Source organism: Aegilops tauschii, chromosome 5 (assembly GCF_002575655.3).
Source record: "Aegilops tauschii subsp. strangulata cultivar AL8/78 chromosome 5, Aet v6.0, whole genome shotgun sequence".
Lineage (NCBI taxonomy): Eukaryota > Viridiplantae > Streptophyta > Magnoliopsida > Poales > Poaceae > Aegilops > Aegilops tauschii.
In genome coordinates, this window is record NC_053039.3 from 51,206,062 (window position 1) to 51,230,259 (window position 24,198).

At 44.7% G+C, this 24,198-nt stretch overlaps 1 protein-coding gene across 1 annotated transcript; it reads right to left on the bottom strand.

Annotated features, from left to right (window-relative positions):
* Positions 1 to 6,698: 6,698 nt before the first annotated feature.
* LOC109746041 (uncharacterized) lies at positions 6,699 to 7,619 on the bottom strand. The gene is made up of 2 exons (XM_040388826.3): positions 7,229 to 7,619; positions 6,699 to 7,149 (listed from the first exon to the last, which is right to left on the bottom strand). Exons 1-2 carry the CDS (start codon positions 7,382 to 7,384, stop codon positions 6,901 to 6,903), a joined length of 405 nt encoding a protein of 134 aa, XP_040244760.1. The 5' UTR covers positions 7,385 to 7,619; the 3' UTR covers positions 6,699 to 6,900.
* Between the last annotated feature and the right edge of the window lie 16,579 nt (positions 7,620 to 24,198).

The following is a 24,198-nucleotide window of genomic DNA, read 5'->3' on the forward strand; positions in this document are numbered from 1 at the left end:
TTGAATTTTCTTTTTCCCCCTTTTTTTAAAAAAACTAGCAAAGTGGCCTGCACATACGTGCGGGCTAGTATGTAACAAAGTTTGCTTAAAAGAAGTTAATATTGAGTTCTTTTATTGGTTGATCGTGAAGTGGTGATTTTCAGTATTATAGGAACTCCACTTTCGTGTTTCGAAAAATATCTAGAGGGGCGCGTTTGCGTCGAATTGTTCGGGAGTGACGTCTGGTTGGGTGATCATGTTTTTAGCGTGGTTATGTCTCATCATAAAATGTCAGCTTATTTGGACCAACGAACACATTAGACTGTAATAACTTTGTTCATGTTGAATATATGTATGATATTTTTGCCAAGAGTTGCATATGCTTAAATTTGAGTCCAAATATGAATCATTGGTATATGTGAGGGATTTTTAGTCATATGAATAATGTACTGAATGTTTGTACGGAAGATTTATGTAATTTAGGCTAAACATATTTTTTTTTAGAAAAGGAGGATGACCCCCGGCCTTTGCATCTGGGAGATGCATACGGCCACTTTATTGATTATTCTCGAGGACCTTTCAAAGTATTACAACAATGTGCCTGAATCCACCATCTTGGCAACATATGCCGCTACTCCTATCCAAAATGATGAAGGGGTGCTAGCTGGGCCCCTACCCAAACCACTCACCTAAGCCTAACATCAAAAGCCGGAAGCCAAAACACATTCGGAAGCCCCAGCCGAGCCACATACCGGGTCTGGGGCACAATCCGGTCAGACGCACTCGTGTGTCGTTGCCGCCATCTTCCACATATCCGTCTTCAGATCATATTGAGACTTCTACCTTGTCTGGCCACTGTTGTTGGGGATCGTAGCAGAATTTTAAAATTTCCTATGTATCACCAAGATCCATCTTTGGAGTATACTAGCAACGAGGGGAAAGGAGTGCATCTACATACCCTTGTAGATCGCGAGCGGAAGCGTTCTAATGAACGGGGTTGATGGAGTCGTACTCGTCGTGATCCAAATCACCGATGACCGAGTGCCGAACGGACGGCACCTCCGCGTTCAACACACGTACGGAGCAGCGACGTCTCCTCCTTCTTGATCCAGCAAGGGGGAAGGAGAGGTTGATGGAGATCCAGCAGCACGACGGCGTGGTGGTGGATGTAGCGGGGATCTCGGCAGGGCTTCGCCAAGCTTCTGCGAGAGGGAGAGGTGTTGCAGGGGGAGAGGGAGGCGCCAGGGGCTGTGTTCTGCTGCCCTCCCTCCCACCACTATATATAGGACCCCTGGGGGGGCGCCGGCCCTGGGAGATCAGATCTCCAAGGGGGGCGGCGGCCAAGGGGGAAGGGGGGTGGCTTCCCCCCCAAGCCAAGTGGGGCGCCCCCCACCCCTAGGGTTTCCAACCCTAGGCGCAGGGGGAGGCCCAAGGGGGGGCGCCCCAGCCCACTAAGGGCTGGTTCCCTTCCCACTTCAGCCCATGGGGCCCTCCGGGATAGGTGGCCCCACCCAATGGACCCCCGGGACCCTTCCGGTGGTCCCGGTACAATATCAATAACCCCCGAAACTTTCCCGGTGGCCGAAACTGGACTTCCTATATATAATTCTTCACCTCCGGACCATTCCGGAACTCCTCATGACGTCCGGGATCTCATCCGGGACTCCGAACAACTTTCGGGTTTCCGCATACTAATATCTCTACAACCCTAGCGTCACTGAACCTTAAGTGTGTAGACCCTACGGGTTCGGGAGACATGCAGACATGATCGAGACGCCTCTCCGGTCAATAACCAACAGCGGGATCTGGATACCCATGTTGGCTCCCACATGTTCCACGATGATCTCATCGGATGAACCACGATGTCGAGGATTCAATCAATCCCGTATACAATTCCCTTTGTCAATCGGTATGTTACTTGCCCGAGATTCGATCATCGGTATCCCAATACCTTGTTCAATCTCGTTACCGGCAAGTCTCTTTACTCGTACCGCAATGCATGATCCCGTGTCTAACTCCTTAGTCACATTGAGCTCATTATGATGATGCATTACCGAGTGGGCCCAGAGATACCTCTCCGTCATACGGAGTGACAAATCCCAGTCTCGATCCGTGTCAACCCAACAGACACTTTCAGAGATACCCGTAGTGTACCTTTATAGTCACCCAGTTACGTTGTGACGTTTGGTACACCCAAAGCACTCCTACGGCATCCGGGAGTTACACGATCTCATGGTCTAAGGAAAAGATACTTGACATTGGAAAAGCTCTAGCAAACGAACTACACGATCTTTGCGCTATGCTTAGGATTGGGTCTTGTCCATCACATCATTCTCTTAATGATGTGATCCCGTTATCAATGACATCCAATGTCCATAGTCAGGAAACCATGACTATCTGTTGATCAACGAGCTAGTCAACTAGAGGCTTACTAGGGACACGTTGTGATCTATGTATTCACACATGTATTACGATTTCCGGATAACACAATTATAGAATGAACAATAGAAAATTATCATGAACAAAGAAATATAATAATAACCATTTATTATTGCCACTAGGGCATATTTCCAACAACTATGCCATCGACGTCACCATGACGCCAGACAGCAACCTCCTCCTGCGCGAGCCCATCTCCGTGCATCGGACGCCGAGCCTCCACAGCGCCATGCCGCCGATATCCGCCGCCATCAATGTGTGAGATGAAGCACCGCTCCACCATCCCCCCAGCCAGCACTTACTTCAAAACGATGCCCCCAGGAGGGAAAGCGATAAAACGCCATCATCGTCCGATCCGGAAGACCCAAATCTAGGGTTTCCCTCGGAGCATCCCGAGCCTGATGAGGCAGACTGCAACGACGATGCCTCGACAAGGAAACGACATCTAAGACGCCGCCATCATCCGCCATGACCGTAGTCGGCGCAATTTTCATCGACAGTTGCTCCACCAGACGTGCGCCGCCGACGTCGTTGGTCCCTTCAACCGGAGCAAACTCCAAAACAATGCCCTAAAGAGGGACTACGACGCAAAAGCGCCGCCATCGCTCGATCCCAAGGAGATCTAGGGTTTCCCCCAGAGTTGCCCGCGCTGTCAACGACCAGACAAGGGTAGAATCCCGGCGGATCTGCCCAGCTGCCGACGAGTCGCACCCGCCACCGTGCCGACGGCAAACCAGTGATCAAGGCCCATGCTTGGGCATAGATCCGGCCGCGCCGCCGCGAACCGATCCGGTCACACCACCGCCGTCCCTGGCGGCCGCGACGCACCAGATCGCGAGGCCTCCTACCGCGGGGAAGCGACGTCGCCGAGGCGCCGCCAACACCCGCCGTGGCGACCGGCCCGCCGCCACACTTTGGCCCGGCGGCGCCGGCCTGCGCCAGCCCCACCCGAGCGAGAGGGCCCGAGTCCCCGCCGCCGCCGGCGACGGCAAGGCTTCGCCTGGCCGCGCCCTTTGGGCGGCGGCGAGGGAGGAGGAGGAGGAGTGGGGGAGGTCCGGCCGATGGGATCTGGGGCCTCCCGGTCGCCCACACGGGGGGCGGCTCGGGAGGGGGAGGGGGTAGTGCCTTTTCTTTTGGTGATTCAGTCAGGCTAAACATACGTATATGCACTATATGCTTAAAGTTGAATTTTTGTGTGTTGGTACGATATGAAAGCCCAACACGCTTAAGCAGATGCACACCAGTGCTCACACATCTTCTCTCACACTCTCCCCTAAAAAATATCTCTCCTCAAAAATAAAATAAAATCTTCTCTCCTCTACGCTTAAAAAAAGAATCTTTATCTCACTCACACACACCTTCACACGCTCACATGTTTCTCTTGCCCGATGCCCTTCTCCTTTCCTTATTCCATCCGCGCACTCCATAATTGCTGCCACCGGATTAGCCGTCTCAATAGTTTGCCCTCTTGATTTGTTGCCTCGAGCCTGCTCCTCCTCAGCTGCCGGCATCCCCGTAGCTCAACTCGTTGTTGCGGCCACAGGGGTGGCTGTCTACGGCGGCTTGTCTCCTGGGCCAGAAAACAGCGACGGATGTATAGCAGGGTCCGAGGAGCATCTACGCAAGGGAGGAGGCAAGATCATCGATCTGGACGGTGTCGTTGCCCTTGGCGTCCGTGCAGGTGATGTAGGTGTGGATCTCGTCTCCAGCAGCCAGCATGGATCCAGCTTGAGTATGAGAATGCTGGCGACGTTGTCTTCCCCAAGTGCGCGAGCCATTTGCATCGTCGTTGTTCCCACTCGAGGCAGCCCAACACATCATCACCATCCTCCACAGCGGCAGTATTCTTCGACCTACAGGTCCCTCTTTTTTCCATTTCCTGTCATACTTTTTGCTTAACCTTTCCTCACTGTGTATGATTGTATACCAATATAATGTAATTGAGGTACTGTCTGTTAGTGAATAATCTTAATTTTCTGATGTCCCTCCACTTTTTTCTGGCTTTGCGACTGGCGTAGGTAGTGGCTGCCCTACCCCAATTCATATTCAACAAATTTAAGTCGTAATCACTATATTTGTAAGTTGGTATAGTTTAGGACTATTTTCCAAAGGCAAATTAATTTTTAATAATTGAGTAGTCAAATAGGTCTGACTGCATTGTACATATACAAAATATAATGATAGAAGAATGCCCTGACTATTGGGTTGTACTATATTAAGCCAGAAATATCAGAAAACATAGAATGTTGACGCTTGGTATTTATTAACTATTTTCACCATATGGATCTTGATGCACATTTCCAGTACTTCTGCAGAGTCGTAGGCCATATCTGTCCTGCCAAATCATGTTTACATCTCTGATTGTGTCAGTCCTCTCTCAAATCTTCACTTGGGTCTTTTTTACTTGTCTTCTTGTTGCTCTTCTCTTCCTACGCAATATCATAAATTAAACTATTATTTATGAATTTCGTATCTTCAAATGTATCAGTGATCCATAATAGTGAAAATCATTGAATAATGTAGATGAAAGTATTTTAATGTTCACTAAAATTTGCAAGCACATAACATACAAGTACCGGTACGCTAGTTTTGTTAGTAAATTAATTGGCTTAAGAGGTGCATATAAACTTGCAAGCAGAGAACATACACGCACATGTATGCTAGATTTCCTAGTAAATTAATTGTTTTCAGAAGTGCATCTGAGACATAGTACTACCAGACTACCTGTGCGTCCCCAATTGATAAATAATACAAAGTTAGTTCTTAAATGATAATACCTCACCATTAGTATCTTCGATGGTTGAGTCGTGATCGTGAATCATCACTTGAATCAGTGATACATCATTTTCTGTGCGGGCATATCCTATATGGCGCTTATGCGCCGGTTCGCCAACGGGCACCTGCAGGCGTTCGTAATTGGGCTGGCCCGTTCCGAGTATTCGAACACGCGCCCCCTTTGTTGCAAGCGCACGGCTATGGCCACCAGGGCACCCGCCCGCGAGTGAATAGTTAGCTTGTTCTTTTCTTTTTTACTTCGTTCTTCAGTTTAGTTTCTTTTTTATTCCTTTTTCTCCTCTTCCTTTGTTTTCTTTAGTGCGTGTTTTTTTAAATCGATGAACTTTTTTGAGGACCGATGAACTTTTTCAGAATCGATGAACTTATTTTCAAATTGGATGAACTTTTTTTGAAATTCGTTGAACTTTTTTCAAATTCGATGTACTTTTTTTTCCAAATCAAAGAACTTTTCAAAATCCAAAAAAAAAAAATCAAAATCGATGGACTTTTTCAAAATTCGATGAACTTCTTTCAAATCAAATGATCTTTTTTTCAAATTCGATGAACTTTTTTTAAAATTGATGAACTTTCTTTCAATATGATGATCTTTTTTAAAACATTGATGAAATTGTTTTCAAATTTGTGAACCTTTTTCTCAAATGAGTGAACTTTATTCAATTTTCTTGAACTTTTTTTGTTTCACGTGAACTTTTTCAAATATGTGAACTTTTTTCAAACTCACTAAATGTTTTAAATTTGTGATATTTTTGAAATTTTGTGAAAAATTTTCATTATTTGTGAACTGTTTTGAATACGTGAGCCTTTTCTTTTTTGAAAAAAATTCGCGAACTTTTTTTCCATCTGTGAACTTTCATTTTTTGGAACCGCGCAGGCCATATCGTCGTTAATAACTATCGAGGTACAACGGAACACAATAAGCAGTTAGCTCTAGTGGTTAGCCGAGCGGTTTTAGAAGCAAACGGCGTGAGTTCTAATCCTGGTCTTGTAACTTCTTTTAGGATTTTTTGTCCGCTGACAGTACACGTTCGTGGGCCGGCCCAGCAAGGCGCTGCGACGAGCGCCAGTTCATTAGATGGCGCTGAAGGCGGGGAGTAGGAGCTCCCCGCTGCGCGATGGCACATGACTGTCCAGCACACAAGAAAAGAAAAAAAAAACAAGACAATGGGCCTGTGGCATCACTCAAAGAGGCATATATACAACACAAGAAAAGCAGCTATTCACAGATCTCAAAACTGAATATAATCCAATGGTCAAAGACATCGACTGAGACTTCCTAAAAACTCAGTCGACTGAGTTTTAGCAGCACCTTCAAAGTAATCTAGAAGCTGGCTCGTACCTTCCAAACTACTCCCTCCGTCCGGAATTACTTGTCATCAAAATGGATGAAAATGAACGTATCTAGAACTAAAATACATCTAGATACATCCATTTCAATGACAAGTATTTCCGGACGGAGGGAGTATTTCTATGTGTCGACAGCAGGATTAAGAGCACAGATAGCAAAATCCGTGTGCACGATCATAGCACAGATCATAGCCTCGTAGGTGTCAAACAGTTAGCAAACCCACTTAGCGCACACAGTACTCCTATAAAGCATCCATACTACTAGCTCTAAAAAGTGCTACCTTCTCTTCTATACTCTATCTATTTTCGTCGCAAGTCATGCTACCTGTGCTGGGCTGGGGCTCATGACCCCGGGGCCACTGGTGCTCCGCTGTGGCTCATGTCCCCAGCATCCTCCTGCGCCTGGGCACGCAGGTACTCAGCACGCTTTAGCTTCATACATTGGCCTGCTTGGATCATATTCTGAGCTTGCAAGCCATCCAATTCAAGCCGCTCAAAGCACTCGTTCGCCATGGTGAAGGGCATGTCTTGACTCACGTCAATAGATAGCGCTGTGATCGATGCCTTCCACTCACTCAATACTTCCTCCAGCTGCAAAACAAACCAGTTAGGATGACACACAGATCGTCATACATATATAATATTTTGCATTGCTCAGCACGAAACAAACCTCTTCAAGTGAGCTGACGACCACTAGCCTCGGAACAGAAGATGGGTTTTCTACATCTCCTTGCGGCCCAGCGCCCATCCCCGGCTCTTGCCTCTCCATGATGCGCTGGATGGCGCCTCCAACCAGTAAGCATAAACCTGACGCCCCTTTCACCATGTTTGCAATGTGGCCCAAGGCCTTGCCCAAGCCACCACAAGCCCCAGCTATCCAAGCCACTAATGTCGGAGACTGACTCTCAGGCACGAAATCTGCTAATTGGCACAAGAATTCACTGCGGCCCCTCAGATATGCTTCCCAAGTTCCTAAATACGTGCCACACTGCTCAATCCTTGCCCCAGTTTGTGCAAGGCTGAGTGCCCAGTTGCTCCCTGCATTCAGTGAAACTGAATCAAATTAGTTACATTTTTTATGAGCTTCAGTCATCAATGCTAAATATGAGGAACATTAACTAATGCATTTCCTGAACTCTTCAAGAAGAGCCATGGAGTTACAAATCAAAACTCAAGAACCCTTTACACAAAATTAATCAACAAATGAACAGAGTGGCATCAACTATAATAAAAAACCAACACATCGATCGCTAGCAAGATTAGAGCACAAATATACCTGACACTCCATCTGTTATTTGTAATCATCGATCATTAAATCAGAAATCGATCAGGTTCACATCCTTGGCGACAAATAAAACTAAACAGTCTCAAAAGTTATAGTAATCAACTATATAATGTGATTTTGATACAACCCTGGAATTTAACATATATATGCCGCTAAACTCTCATCTCTCCTAATTCACAGCTCATCTAACAAACTAGATCTACCAACAGAATTACAGCAAAAGGACATAATCTCTATACAGCCAATCAGTAACATATCATCCAGTTATGATGGATGCCACTTTGTTGGCCCCAATAAGCTGTTACATTAGTATGCCTGCAAATTACCTTTTTCTAGATTACGCACAAGCATGTGTATCATATATACTGTATTAAAAAAGATCCATGCACATGGAGGTGTTAAAAAATTTCACCTCAACCGCTCAACTTATGCCTACCAAAACCTAGAACTACTACTCACTAGGATCCAACCGGATATTTCCCCCAAGAAAACATCCCAATCTGCCCGAAGGATACCCGCCTGCCTCCATTCGCGAGCTTCACAACCTATGGAGTACAGCCCCGAGCGAGTGAGGAACACGATCGAATACTACCGCATTCCTGTGTTTCCATACTCCCGACATTACCAGGGCTAGGATCGCCCAAACGTTCTTCAAATGCCGGATCTCTGCAGTCTTATCCCTACACCAATCCAGCAAGTTTGTTATCTGATTTTGGAGTAGGTCCTCGACCACACTGTCCTTGCGAAGACACTGCAAGAGGATACGCTTGATGGTTTTCTAGTAGTGTGCAAGATCTCCGTCCAGCTATTCAATCGGAAGTCTAACAGCGGTTTCTAACCTGCACTGCATCTGAGCTAACGATCTCCAGGAGATGTCCCTAAAATACTCAATCCCTAAACATGAATATCTACTTATCTCCTATTGAAACAGAATAAAAACGCTAAAAGATCCGCAAGAAAGAAAGAAAGAACCCACAGGCACAAAGGATTTGTGATTCGTACCCTGAAAGGGGGCGGGCCTGGTCGGCCGTCTCTGGGGGCGTCCTGGCGGGGGCCGGCGTCTCCGGGAAGGCCGCGGAGGTCGTGGAGCTGTCGGGCGTCTCCGCGAAGGTCCTGGCGGGGGTCGCCGTCTCCCGGGAGGTCGTGGAGCTGTCGGGCGTCTCCGCGAAGGTCCTGGCGGGGGCCGCCGTCTCCGGGGAGGTCGTGGAGCTGTCGGGCGTCTGCGCGAAGGTCCTGGCGGGGGCCGCCGTCTCCCGGGAAGCCGTGGGGGCGGTGGAACTCTCGGGAGGTCCTCGCGGGGCCCGGCATTTTGGGGGGGCTGGTCGACGCGGCGGAGGTAGCCGCGAAGGCGGTGGCGGCAGCGCCGGCGTTCAGCGCGGACCCGTCGATCCCTCTCGCTCGAGAGCGCGGTCCGGTGGCTGGCGTCGTCCTAGGGAGCGACTCGGAGGTCACCGTGGCGGCGCAATCCGGCGCAGTTTTTCTCTGATTTTCTTCCGGCAGTGAAGTCTGTTTTAAACCTTGAGATTGTAGAGCTCATCCAGAATAAACCCTCATCTCAAATTCTTTGAAGACTGTACCCTATACTCATGATCCTGGTCTGATCCTGACCCTGAACCTGTTTGGCAAACCGGGAAAAGTTCCATCCCGCCCAGGATCAGAGTCTACTCTCACTTACATCCCTACCACACGTGTCATATCATTGTCTATTCCTAGTGCCTTTCTCTTTCTCTATTGAAATCAACGTAGCCGTGCATGTGCCGCGCTGCTCCGCTTTGCCCACGTTATGCACCCCATGCGCCGTCGGGCCGCCTGTTGCCAACAACGTCGTGCGCTGCAGTCCATTCCAGGACCCGGGCCGTGCGCCGGTAGTGGTCTGGTCGTGAGTGGTGGAGAGCAAGATGATGAAGTGCTACACGCACATCGGTGCGCCCCTCGCCATGAAGACGTGAAGTTCGTGGGGTAGCATCGCATCGAGCTGCGTGTGCGACCACGGCTTCTGCTTCGTATGTGTTGAGACAGTTTGTTCTGCATGCAACGTTCAGGAACGTCTCCTAATCTTTCCCAGCCGATTAGCTTGATTATAAGAGTTAGTTGAACTAGTGTGCTGTGTACACCCCATGTATATGTATCCGGTTGATGTGAATACTGAATGAGTTGCATCCCAAAGCTTTTCAGCCTTCTACAGTATGCACCGAGCAGTTCAGAGTTGCCTGCCGCTACAAGGTCTACTGGCTTTGCCTCGATAACTAGAGTGCATACATGGGTTGCAACCCATAGCGATACACCGCTGGAGACACTAACGCCCTGGGCTGCGCATGATGAGTGCTTCATCTAGAGTCCTCCATAGAGCACTAGAGCACCGTGGCATCGTGCGCAACGGCATCCAATTGGGAGTGCACTCACACCAGAGTTGCCCAATCCAGACAAAGACACTGGCGGCAAGCTGAGAGTCGCGTCACCGGGCGTGTGTGTGGCCGAGATGTCCAGCGAAGAGTTGCTCTCCGGGCCGCCGTTGTGCACGAGCATGGAGTGCATGTGAACGATGCAGGTCTTGCCAATGCGAGGAATGGAATTCACCGCAGTGCGCGCATGCTAGTCTTGTCGGTGCAGCACGCGAACGGCGTCGGTTGCCGCAGCGGCCAGTACGACGAGACACAAATAATACACGAGCCAATTACCTTTCCGAGGCAATTCATGCACAAATACGAACACACACGTACAACGCAGCATGTTGATCGACCGATTCTGGCCGCCAGCTAGACGCGTACATGTACGCATGCAACTTCTGATTCATTTCTGAGCGCGAAGATGGATATGATGTTGCGTGGGCCACTTAATCAGTGAGAGTAGAAAGTTTTTCCAATGGGATTGTCTTTTTTTCGATGTGTCAAATTGTTGTAAAGTGAAAGGGTCGGGATCATGAGTACAGAGTACAAACTTCAGGGATTTGAAGGTGAAGGTCTATTTCCAACTAGTTCTATAATCTCAAGGTTTAAAACAGACTTCACTCTCTTCCAGGAAACCAACCTACCAACTGTCTGTTGCTTTCTTTTTTCTTTTGGTGCGATCTCGGTTTTATATGAGATATACTACCAATTTTGTTCCGGCCAGATGCAAAAACAAATCGGTTTTTGCTATATCTCAGCTAGCTGAGAAATACTAGAAAACTCGTCAATTCAATTCCTAGACCGTCCGATCAGAAAACTCGTCACGATTCGTGTAGGAGCGCCTCACTTAGCATTTTTTTTAGTGGCAGCGCTTCACTTAGGCTTGTGCAGCGATGGCTGGTCCGGCCCGTTTCTCATTTCTTTTCACGGTTGTCTAGTTATGGGCCTGTGTCACGTGTTATGTCCTTTTGTTGTGGATCACTAGCGCTAATGTTGGACCAGCCCAATGGGAGGGAACAACTAGGAAGAAAGTTTCGGTTCGTTGTAGCTAGGAAGCTTCTCATTCTTGTTTTAAGAAGCTTCTGAAACCCTCCTGCCTGTTTAATTTTACTTTTCATCAGTTTTTATTATCTTTTCCTTTTTATTTTTTGTTTGATTTTTATTTTTCAATTTGTGAACTTTTTTCAATTTATTAGTATTTTTTTCAAATTCTATAGCAGTTTTAAAAGTGTCAATTACACCGGTGTTGCTAGAACTTAGCGTGAACGATCACATTTGTGCTAGAACTTGTGGCATACATCAAACTAGTGTAAAAACTTGACCCAGGTGTACAAATACAATGCAAACTGAGTTTGTATATGAAAGCAGTGCTGAGGCGTGGGTCCCGCTATCAGTGACTGGAAGGCAGGAAGGAGGGCGTGTGGCCTGTTTTTCATAAAAAAACACCCTCCAATTTTTATTATTTCTCACACAAAAGCCTTGTTGTCATTGTCATTTCCTCCTTTTTGCCTCTATGACTAGTAGGTCCCGCCTGTGTAGTGGACCTGTTAGTACAATACGAAAGTTAGAACAAAAAAGATAAACCGCTGATCTGGACACGCAAACCATTGCCAGCAAACAAACCGTTTATAACCACTCCACTGATCATGTCTTCACGTTCACATTACATAACTCCTTTTTTTACGGATACATTACATAACTCCTGTGTAATGTACAAGAACAAAGTCGCTCCTGGAGCTCAAATGGGCTGCCGTCAATGCAGGTTATTTGCACCTGTTATGTTTCTAGAAATTTGTAAAGGGTTTGTAAATTCTAATATCAGTATTAAAAATGCTTAATCATTCTTGCAGTAGAAATATTATACATACCAACAAAAAAATTACTTTCAAAATTGTTCCGTATTATTTTAAAAATATGCATTAAAGAAATAGTAAAATGCCTTTATACTTTAAAACAATATAAATATGCCCATTTTGCACTGTTTTTTTAGAAATTTTTAGAATTTATATATGTAAATTATATCATGTATTATAAGTAATATACATATAAATAAAATAAATTGCATTCTGAAATAATCATGTATTAATTTAAATTTATGCATATGTTTAAATTAAAAATTACAAAAATATTCATGTAATAATATGAATATTCAATAAAACTATGAAATTAATTTTATATTTTTTGTATTCATTAAATGCTTATATAATTTTTAAAATGTTCAGAGTTTTAAGAAATATTGATTGATGCAGTATATATTCATGCTTTAAGATTTTTGTAGTTGTTTTAGAAAGTGTTCACATGTTTTCATAGATTTGTGTATTTTATTAAATTTAAATAAATACACCCTTGAGTTACGAATGTAGGTGGTACATTTTATATCCTTTACATCTTACTAGGACATATGCCCGTGCGTTGCAACAGAAAAAAAAAATTAGCGTGCATGTTGTAGCACGATAACCCGCCTGTCATCCGCGGTTCATCCTATCCTCGTCCTCTCCGAGCCCCTCAAACTCCAGCGGCAATACTGAAGTCATGGTTTTCCACAGCTGCAGGCGGAGACGGTGGCGGCGGCAGTTCATCGACGCGTGGATCTCGGTGCCGCCACCCCCTGCTCTCTGGACCATAGACATCCATGATGGCCGTCTCGCTTCCCCACTCCGGCGGTTTAGGTCTCTAGTTAATCCTTGACGCACGGCTCGCACACACGATCCTTCGTGCTCTTTGCAGCCCTAGAATTCTTCCTTTCTTTAACTTTAAATACCCGAAGTGTCTTGTCCATTGTCACCTTCCCTTTTTCTTGGTGGGAATTATCTTAAAGGAGCAAGGTGGGATTAGTTCACAGGAAATATGGATGCTTTGCAGCCTATTGGACTGGAGATTATGCTTTTCTCATGTGGCTAGCGGCCCAGAAACGCCTTACTTGATGCTTAAATAGGCCCAGCGATTTGATTAAAAAAAGGGCATGCAAGCAGCCCTTAGTAGCACTTAGGTAGGCATCAAGTCTAATCTGGACCACTTGCTAGCTCGCTTGGTTAACTCGGTTGAATTTGAAATGAGAGGTCATGTATTCGATTTTCCTCTCTAACATCTATTTTTTTTCCATGATTTTGGGTGTGATTTTTCCACAATTTTAGGGCGCAACCGCGGTGGGCCTGTGCCCTGAGTATGAGAAGCAAAAAACAAAAATACGGGCCGACTGCTTGGTTTCGTTTTGACGTCTGGTCTCCATCCTTGGGTCGCATATATATTTTCTCTCTCTATATATATCTATAACTAGAAGAACGCCCGTGCGTTACAACAGGGCCACATTTAATATTTCCATACATATCAAATGACATTGGCGACCTTTTTTACCATCAAATCCTCACACACACTCCCTTCCTCTTCCTCACTCTCTCTCCCCCTCTTCCTCTCTCTCGCTAACACACACACATATATCCATCTTATTGGGTACGGGACCATAATCCATCTATTTCACACACACACGCTAGTGCATAACAATATGGATTATGTGTATTATATTTGCCACCACAACTGAGGGAATTAATTTCATGTAATTAATTTTATGCGTATTATATGCGCCTATTTTGTTTCCTTTGTTTGGAGATTGATTACCATCCGTGAGTTAAGCTGGGTACTAAAGAAGAATCTGATTGTGATACATGAATTGACTAGTAAAACGCCCGTGCGTTGCTACGGGCTATAAATGGATATAAATAAATTGAACAAATGATTAAGGTCGTTTTCAAGGGTGAAGCTCATTTCTTCCTCGTACGTTTGTGTCTGGATATCAAATCCAATCGGCTCCCCAAAATTCAATTGTTTCAACGGTACGAGCTCCCCCAAATCTAACCCATATGTGGGGAGAAATATGATTGTCCAGACTATCCGTCAATATTATCTACGACGCGCGGTCCGAACACAAAAAGCCAACCTCATGACGCACCCTTCCATTTTCCTGCCGGACCGTCGCCTTCCAGCTTGGTTTCTCAACGTAGTGGGCCATTTCTCACTGGAGCCCTCTCCTTTAAAATTCAATGACGCCCACCTCAGCTTCGCCATGGCACACTCTCTCTTTCACGCCGTACTTCCCAATGAATCGCCAAGCAGGAGTCCTCCGCCAACAACCCTAATCCCCTCTCCACGTGTTCATATCGATCCACCACCTCTATCAAGGGAGGGTGGGTGAGCCTGCGCCACCCATGACACTCCCAAGCTAAGAAGGCAGATCCAATGTCTTCTTAGCCATTGACACATTGTAACATACAATTGAATGTCGCGTATTACCAAAAAACAAAAATATGATGTCCGTTGTTGGGCATGCAACTGATATGTCACCTCGTCGGTTATTAACTCTTGAAGTAGCAAAATGCATTTACTCTTCTATCCCAACCAATAAATTGCACAACTTGATGAAAAAATATGAACCGTTCGCTCATGCAATTTGCTGCAAAACCATCTCTAATGCAATTTACCACTTTTTTAAAGTAAGAAAATTATTCCACTAAGACGGCCATAACGTAACAGACCAATCCCATCCCCCAGTCTGTTCATTCTCAACCCTCACTCTTATAAAAATAATCAGCTAACTCGTGTTCAAAATGAGCCAATGGTCAACGCCATCGTGGTAGGCCAGTAGCAAGGGACAAGTGCGACAACCACCTTCAGTTGTTATTCATTGCAAGCCTATATAAAATTTTCTAGATAAAAGGATAATGCTACCTAAACATGCATTCAATAAAAAATGAATTACATATCACAAAGTAAAATATTTGACGACTTAAAGCAAATAAATACTATTCTTTGTTGTATTCTTTTCTATTTTAGCAAGCAACAAAAGTGAGTACATGAGTCATCTCCATCAAATGCTTCAATAAAGTAGGCAGTAGCAACAAAAATAAAGCAAACTTTTTACTGGGCTGCCAATTCATCCAAATATGTTTACATGGACCATCGTAATGCAAGATAGATAAACTCAACATAAAAACAACAATGGTCGAAGATATTATGTACATGACCAAATGTATAACCCAGGATTAGTGTTGCTCGAAGACCACTTTCCTTCTCATCTTGATCAAGAACTTCAGCTTTGTTTTCACATGATCTCTTTATATAGTACGTCAAGGCATTTGGTTCTCTACAAACATACAATTTGAATTAGATATCACCATGCATGTAAAAAGGTAATGGGAGATAACTATTCCATTATTTAAAACAAATAAAGGTCAACAACTATGCTGCTAGAACAACTCTCGCAGCTAGCATGAATAGTTAGAAGAATGGAATGGTTATAGGCTCTATGTAAATCCACCCATGGGAACAAGACAGAAAAACAAACCATGGAGAGCTAAGAATGACATGTACATCAAATAACATCTATAAAGTTGTGGAGTATAGTATGTTTTGTGGCTCTGTTCTATAGAACTAAGCAGTATGGCATTTCACACAATTCATTCTGAAAATTTAAAAATTATCAAAACCTGAATTAAATCATGCTATTCATATTACTACTGTACTTAACAATTAAGCATTCTGACAAATGTAAAAATAAAATAGATCATGATTCAAACAACCAGGGTGCTGAGAACTTCTAAATGAATTTATAGCTCCGATTTTGTATCATAAGTTTAAGAGAAATGATAGAACTTAGGAAATGCTAGAGAGTTTAAACATCAGCAGTGATATGTTCTTGTTTGAATACCAAGAAGAGAAACGACACTTACATTACTACTAATCCTTACATCTAAGGGGAAAAGGCACATCAAAAAAAATATAGTTTATATATGGTATTCAGAGCTAAAATTAGTAAATCATCTTGGAACATCAGAAAAAATATAGTTTATCTACTCCAGGAATCATCTTGAACCAAATCAACAGATGGATGTAGGATATGCCACAGTTAGGAGCAATAAACAACTGTCGAAGCAACATGACATCAAGCAGGATAAGCCGTAGTTGCAAGATAGTATAACAGTAGATGGAGAAAGTACATGAAAGAAGCAGATCATGCATGGAGACTTGGTAGAGAGGTCGTCAAACTGGAACCCACCTTTGACATCAGTGGCCATGCATAGCAAGATGTTGCGTGTGGTGCAATTTGTGCCTTGCAAGTAAGATGGCGACGCCCTTGACATCAGTGGCCACATTGCCCAACTTCAGAGGTGGTCGGAAGGGGTTGTTGCAGCAACACACACCAATAGCAAGCCGAGGCAACCTGGGAGGCGGAGACTGCGACAATGACTTGCTAACCACAGGGCAGCCTACTAAGCATAAATCCCCTTCTCGTCATAAGTTGTAGCCATGACCGAAGACGACCTCGCAACGTGCCCCTCGCTCCCATGCCTCAAATTGCGTACCAGCAAGAGAGCGTAACGGTGCAGAGAAGCCGTTGCGAAAATACTTTTTAGTTAGAAGGCTGGATGCTGATGAACATTGATTTTAGAACTGTAAACATATCCAATTAAGACACTACTACAGCAAGATGTCAGATAATCTTGGCATCAATGCCGATGTTCGTCCACCTAGCTCCATTATCTTACTGTCAGAGCATGGGACTAATTCATTTATGACCAAGCAAAAATATCTACCGTAGAAGAGCCTTGCGAGAAATATAGAAAAAAGATTGAGATTCCTGCAATTTGATGCTCACTTTGGCAACAAACACTTAAAAGTGGATCATTAACATAAAGGTGAAGCAATATTATGAATTACTAACCATTACTTGATGACCTGTCTACACAATTGAGAGATTTTGTACGTAGTATTATGCTTATTCAAATGAGAATACCACAAAGATGGACATGTACTTTCCTGCTCCTAGACCATGAACCTAAAGGTTATGATTTGCTTCTCTTCCTACCTTTGTCCTGCTGGGAACCCAACATTACTTATAATCCTTTTTCACGCCGTTAAAATAAAGAATCAAAGGAAAGTCTCAAAGACTTCACACAAATAAAATGGCATATGTAATGAAACACATCCCGTGAAAAAATTGTTCTCGTTGGAAGCACATCAATATAAAATGAAAAGTATCAATCAAATTATAAGTTGTAAGTGGACTAAGGTGCAGAACTTAATCGTTTGTCATCCTTTGTCGTCTACTTTGATGCCCAATCTGTATGACAAAAAAACCTAAATCAGTTTTCACTCCATATATACAAAAAGTGTTGGGGAACGTAGTAATTTCAAAAAAAATCCTACACACACGCAAGATCATGGTGATGCATAGCAACGAGAGGGGAGAGTGTTGTCCACGTATGCTCATAGACCGTAAGCGGAACCGTTATGACAACGTGGTTGATGTAGTCGTACGTCTTCACGATCGACCGATCCTAGCACCAAAAGTACGGCACCTCCGCGATCTGCACACGTCCGGCTCAGTGACGTCCCACGAACTCACGATCCAGCAGAGTGTCGAGGGAGAGCTTCGTCAGCACGACAGCGTGATGACGGTGATGATGAAGCTACCGATGCAGGGCTTCGCCTAAGCGCTGCAACGATATGACCAAGGTGGATTATGGTGGAGGGGGCATCGCACGCGGCTAAGAGATCAATGATCAACTTGTGTGTCTATGGGGTGCCCCCTGGCCACGTATATAAAGGATGGAGGGAGGAGGAGGCCAGCCCTCATAGGGCGCGCCCAAAGTGTGGAGTCCTACTAGGACTCCCTAGTCCTAGTAGGATTCCACCTCCCACATGGAATAGGAAAAAGGGAAGGGAGAAGGAGAAGGAAGGAAGGGGGCGCCCCCTTTCCCTAGTCCAATTTGGACCAGTCCATGGGGAAGGGGCGCGGCCCCCTTGAGGCCTTTCTCTCCTTTCCCGTATGGCCCGGTAAGGCCCAATACGAATTCCTGTAACTCTCCGGTACTCCGAAAAATACCCGAATCACTCGGAACCTTTCTGATGTCCGAATATAGCCTTCCAATATATCGATCTTTGCGTCTCGACCATTTCGAGACTCCTCGTCATGTCCCCGATCTCATCCGGGACTCTGAACAAACTTCGGTCATCAAATCACATAACTCATAATACAAATCGTCACAGAACGTTAAGCGTGCGGACCCTACGAGTTTGAGAACTATGTAGACATGACCGAGACTCATCTCCGGTCAATAACCAATAGCGGAACCTGGATGCTCATATTGGTTCCTACATATTCTACGAAGATCTTTATCGGTCAAACCGCATAACAACATACGTTGTTCCCTTTGTCATCGATATGTTACTTGCCCGAGATTCGATCGTCGGTATCTCGATACCTAGTTCAATATCGTTACCGGCAAGTCTCTTTACTCGTTTCGTAATGTATCATCCCGCAACTAACTCATTAGTCACAATGCTTGCAAGGCTTATAGTGATGTGCATTACCGAGAGGGCCCAGAGATACCTTTCCGATACATGGAGTGAGAAATCCTAATCTCGATCTATGCCAACTCAACAAACACCATCGGAGACACCTGTAGAGCATCTTTATAATCACCCAGTTACGTTGTGACGTTTGACAGCACACAAGGTGTTCCTCCGGTATTTGGGAGTTGCATAATCTCATAGTCTGAGGAACATGTATAAGTCATGAAGAAAGAAGTAGCAATGAAACTGTAACGATCATATGTTGGGGAACGTAGTAATTTCAAAAAAAAAATCCTACGCACACGCAAGATCATGGTGATGCATAGCAACGAGAGGTGAGAGTGTTGTCCACGTACCCTCATAGACCGAAAGCGGAAGCGTTAGCACAACGCGGTTGATGTAGTCGTACGTCTTCACGATCCGACCGATCCAAGTACAGAACGTACGGCACCTCCGAGTTCAGCACACGTTCAGCTCGATGACGTCCCGCGAACTTCGATCCAGCAGAGCTTCACGAGAGAGTTCCGTCAGCACGACGGCGTGATGACGGTGATGATGTTGCTACCGACGCAGGGCTTCGCCTAAGCACCGCTACGATATGACCGAGGTGGAATATGGTGGAGGGGGCACCGCACACGGCTGGGAGAGATCAACAGATCAACTTGTGTGTAGAGGTGCCCCCTGCCCTCGTATATAAAGGAGCAAGGGGGAGGCCGGCCGGCCCTTGGGGCGCGCCAAGGAGGGGGGAGTCCTCCTCCTAGTAGGAGTAGGACTCCCCTTTCCTAGTCCAACTAGGAAGAGGGAAGGGGGAAGGAAAGGGAGGGAGAGGGAGAGGGAAAGAGGGGCCGCGCCCCCCTCCCCTAGTCCAATTCGGACTCCTCATGGGAGGGGGTGCGCCACCTCCTGGGCTGCTGCCCTCTCTCTCCCCTCGGGCCCACTAAGGCCCAATACTTCCCCGGGGGGTTCCGGTAACCCCTCCGGCACTCCGGTTTTCTCCGAAACCACCCGGAACACTTCCGGTGTCCGAATATAGTCGTCCAATATATCGATCTTCACGTCTCGACCATTTCGAGACTCCTCGTCATGTCCGTGATCATATCCGGGACTCCGAACTACCTTCGGTACATCAAAACACAAAAACTCATAATACCGATCGTCACCGAACTTTGAGCGTGCGGACCCTACGGGTTCGAGAACTATGTAGACATGACCGAGACACGTCTCCGGTCAATAACCAATAGCGGAACCTGGATGCTCATATTGGCTCCCACATATTCTACGAAGATCTTTATTGGTCAAACCGCACAACAACATACGTTGTTCCCATTGTCATCGGTATGTTACTTGCCCGAGATTCGATCGTCGGTATCTCAATACCTAGTTCAATCTCGTTACCGGCAAGTCTCTTTACTCGTTTCGTAATACATCATCCCGCAACTAACTCATTAGTTACAATGCTTGCAAGGCTTATAGTGATGTGTATTACCGAGTGGGCCCAGAGATACCTCTCCGACAATCGGAGTGACAAATCCTAAGCTCGATATACGCCAACTCAACAAGTACCTTCGGAGACACCTGTAAAGCACCTTTATAATCACCCAGTTACGTTGTGACATTTGGTAGCACACAAAGTGTTCCTCCGGTATTCGGGAGTTGCATAATCTCATAGTCATAGGAACATGTATAAGTCATGAAGAAAGCAATAGCAACAAACTAAACGATCATCGTGCTAAGCTAACAGATGGGTCATGTCAATCACATCATTCTCTAATGATGTGATCTCGTTAATCAAATGACAACTCATGTCTATGGCTAGGAAACTTAACCATCTTTGATTCAACGAGCTAGTCAAGTAGAGGCATACTAGTGACACTCTGTTTGTCTATGTATTCACACATGTACTAAGTTTCCGGTTAAGACAATTCTAGCATGAATAATAAACACTTATCAAGAAATAAGGAAATAAATAATAACTTTATTATTGCCTCTAGGGCATATTTCCTTCAGTCTCCCACTTGCACTAGAGTCAATAATCTAGTTCACATTGCCATGTGATTTAACATCAATAGTTCACATCACCATGTGATTAACACCCATAGTTCACATCGTCATGTGACCAACACTCAAAGGATTTACTAGAGTCAGTAATCTAGTTCACATCGCCATGTGATTAACACCGAAAGAGTACTAAAGTGTGATCGTGTTTTGCTTTGTGAGAGAAGTTTAGTCAACGGTTCTGCAACATTCAGATCCGTATGTATTTTGCAAATGTCTATGTCAACAATGCTCTGCATGGAGCTACTCTAGCTAATTGCTCCCACTTTCAATATGTATCCAGATTGAGACTTAGAGTCATCTGGATCAGTGTCAAAACTTGCATCGACGTAACACTTTACGATGAACCTTTTGTCACCTCCATAATCGAGAAACATATCCTTATTCCATTAAGGATAATTTTAACCGTTGTCCAGTGATCTACTCCTAGATCACTATTGTACTCCCTTGCCAAACTCAGTGTAGGGTATACAATAGATCTGGTACACAGCATGGCATACTTTATAGAACCTATGGCTGAGGCATAGGGAATGACTTTCATTCTCTCTCTATCTTCTGCCATGGTCGGGCTTTGAGTCTACTCAATTTCACACCTTGTAACACAGTCAAGAACTCTTTCTTTGACTGTTCCATTTTGAACTACTTCAAAATCATGTCAAGGTATGTACTCATTGAAAAAACTTATCAAGCGTCTTGATCTATCTCTATAGATCTTGATACTCAATATGTAAGCAGCTTCACCGAGGTCTTTCTTTGAAAAACTTCTTTCAAATACTCCTTTATGCTTTCCAGAAAATTATACATTATTTTCGATCAACAATATGTCATTAACATATACTTATCAGAAATGTTGTAGTGCTCCCACTCACTTTCTTGTAAATACAAGCTTCATCGCAAGTCTGTATAAAACTATCTGCTTTGATCAACTCATCAAAGCGTATATTCCAACTCCGAGATGCTTGCACCAGTCCATAGATGGATCGCTGGAGCTTGCACATTTTGTTAGCACCTTTAGGATCGACAAAACCTTCTGGTTGCATCATATACAACTCTTCTTTAAGAAATCCATTAACGAATGTAGTTTTGACATCCATTTGCCAGATTTCATAAAATGTGGCAATTTGCTAACATGACCCGGACAGACTTAAGCATCGCTATGAGTGAGAAAATCTCGTCGTAGTCAACACCTTGAACTTTGTCAAAACCTTTTTCAACAAGTCTAGCTTTGTAGATAGTAACACTACTATCAGCGTCCTTATTCCTCTTGAAGATCCTTTTATTTTCCATGGCTTGCCGATCATCGGGCAAGTCAACCAAAGTCCACACTTTGTTCTCATACATGGATCCCATCTCAGATTTCATGGCCTCAAGCCATTTCGCGGAATTTGGGCTCATCATCGCTTTCATAGTTCGTAGGTTCGTCATGGTCAAGTAACATGACCTCCAGAACAGGATTACCATACCACTCTGGTGCGGATCTCACTCTGGTTGACCTACGAGGTTCGGTAGTAACTTGATCTGAAGTGACATGATCATCATCATTAGCTTCCTCACTAATTGGTGTAGGAATCAAAGGAACAGATTTCTTTGATGAACTACTTTCCAATAAGGAAGCAGGTACAGTTACCTCATCAAGTTCTACTTTCCTCCCACTCACTTCTTTCGAGAGAAACTCCTTCTCTAGAAAGGATCCATTCTTAGCAACAAATGTCTTGCCTTAATTGTAGTACCCAGACAATCTGAGCACATGCTCACTGGTTGAGCTATTCTCCTCCATCTTTTAGGCAAAGTACTGTCAGAGGTCTCGTACCTTTCGACACGGGCATGAGTATGAAATACCAATTTGAACTCTTGGAACATCTTATATGCTCCATGGTGTTCAAAACATTTTTGAAGTCCCAGTTCTAAGCCGTCAAGCATGGTGCACTAAACTATCAAGTAGTCATCATACCGAGCTTGTCAAACGTTCATAACGTGTGTATCTACTCCAGCAATAGGTCTGTCACCTAATGGTGCATCAAGGACATAATTCTTCTGTGCAGCAATGAGGATAATCCTCAGATCACGGACCTAGTCCACATCATTGCTACTATCATCTTTCAACTTAGTTTTCTCTAGGAACATATCAAAAATAAAACAGGGGAGCTAAACGCGAGCTCTTGATCTACAACATAGATATGCTAATACTACCAGGACTAAGTTCATGATAAATTTAAAGTTCAATTAATCATATTACTTAAGAACTCCCACTTAGACAGACATCCCTCTAATCATCTAAGTGATCACGTGATCCAAATCAACTAAACCATAACCGATCATCACGTGAAATGGAGTAGTTTTCAATGGTGAACGTCATTATGTTGATCATATCTACTATATGATTCACGCTCGACCTTTCGGTCTCAGTGTTCCGAGGCCATATCTGCATATGCTAGGCTCGTCAAGTTTAACCCGAGTATTCTGCGTGTGCAAAACTGGCTTGCACCCGTTGTAGATGAACGTTGAGCTTATCACACCCGATCATCACGTGGTGTCTCGGCACGACGAACTTTGGCAACGGTGCATACTCAGGGAGAACACTTTTACCTTGAAATTTAGTGAGAGATCGTCTTATAATGCTACCGTCAATCAAAGCAAGATAAGATGCATAAAAGATAAACATCACATGCAATCAATATAAGTGATATGATATGGCCATCATCATCTTGTGCTTGTGATCTCCATCTCCGAAGCACCGTCATGATCCCCATCGTCACCGGCGCGACACCTTGATCTCCATCGTAGCATCGTTGTCGTCTCGCCAACTATTGCTTCTACGACTATCGCTACCGCTTAGTGATAAAGTAAAGCAATTACATGGCGATTGCATTGCATACAATAAAGCGACAACCATATGGCTCCTGCCAGTTGCCGATAACTCGGTTACAAAACATGATCATCTCATACAATAAAATATAGCATCATGCCTTGACCATATCACATCACAACATGCCCTGCAAAAACAAGTTAGACGTCCTCTACTTTGTTGTTGCAAGTTTTACGTGGCTGCTACGGGCTGAGCAAGAACCATTCTTACCTACGCATCAAAACCACAACGGTAGTTTGTCAAGTTGGTGTTGTTTTAACCTTCGCAAGGACCGGGTATAGCCACACTCGGTTCAACTAAAGTTGGAGAAACTGACACCCGCCAGCCACCTCTGTGCAAAGCACGTCGGAAGAACCAGTCTCGCGTAAGCGTACGCGTAATGTCGGTCCGGGCCGCTTCATCCAACAATACCGCCAAACCAAAGTATGACATGCCGGTAAGCAGTATGACTTATATCGCCCACAACTCACTTGTGTTCTACTCGTGCATATAACATCAACGCATAAAACCAGGCTCTGATACCATTGTTGGGGAACGTAGTAATTTCAAAAAAATTCCTACGCACATGCAAGATCATGGTGATGCATAGCAACGAGAGGGGAGAGTGTTGTCCACGTACCCTCATAGACCGAAAGTGGAAGTGTTAGCACAACACGGTTGATGTAGTCGTACGTCTTCACGATCCGACCGATCCAAGT

Bases quoted from the DNA above. Each gene is read 5' to 3' on its own strand.
- LOC109746041 (XM_040388826.3), bottom strand. From the start codon at position 7,384: ATGGTGAAAGGGGCGTCAGGTTTATGCTTACTGGTTGGAGGCGCCATC. The intron at 7,150-7,228 runs GTTTGTTTCGTG...TTTGTTTTGCAG, and splicing joins TCGTCAGCTCACTTGAAGAG to CTGGAGGAAGTATTGAGTGA.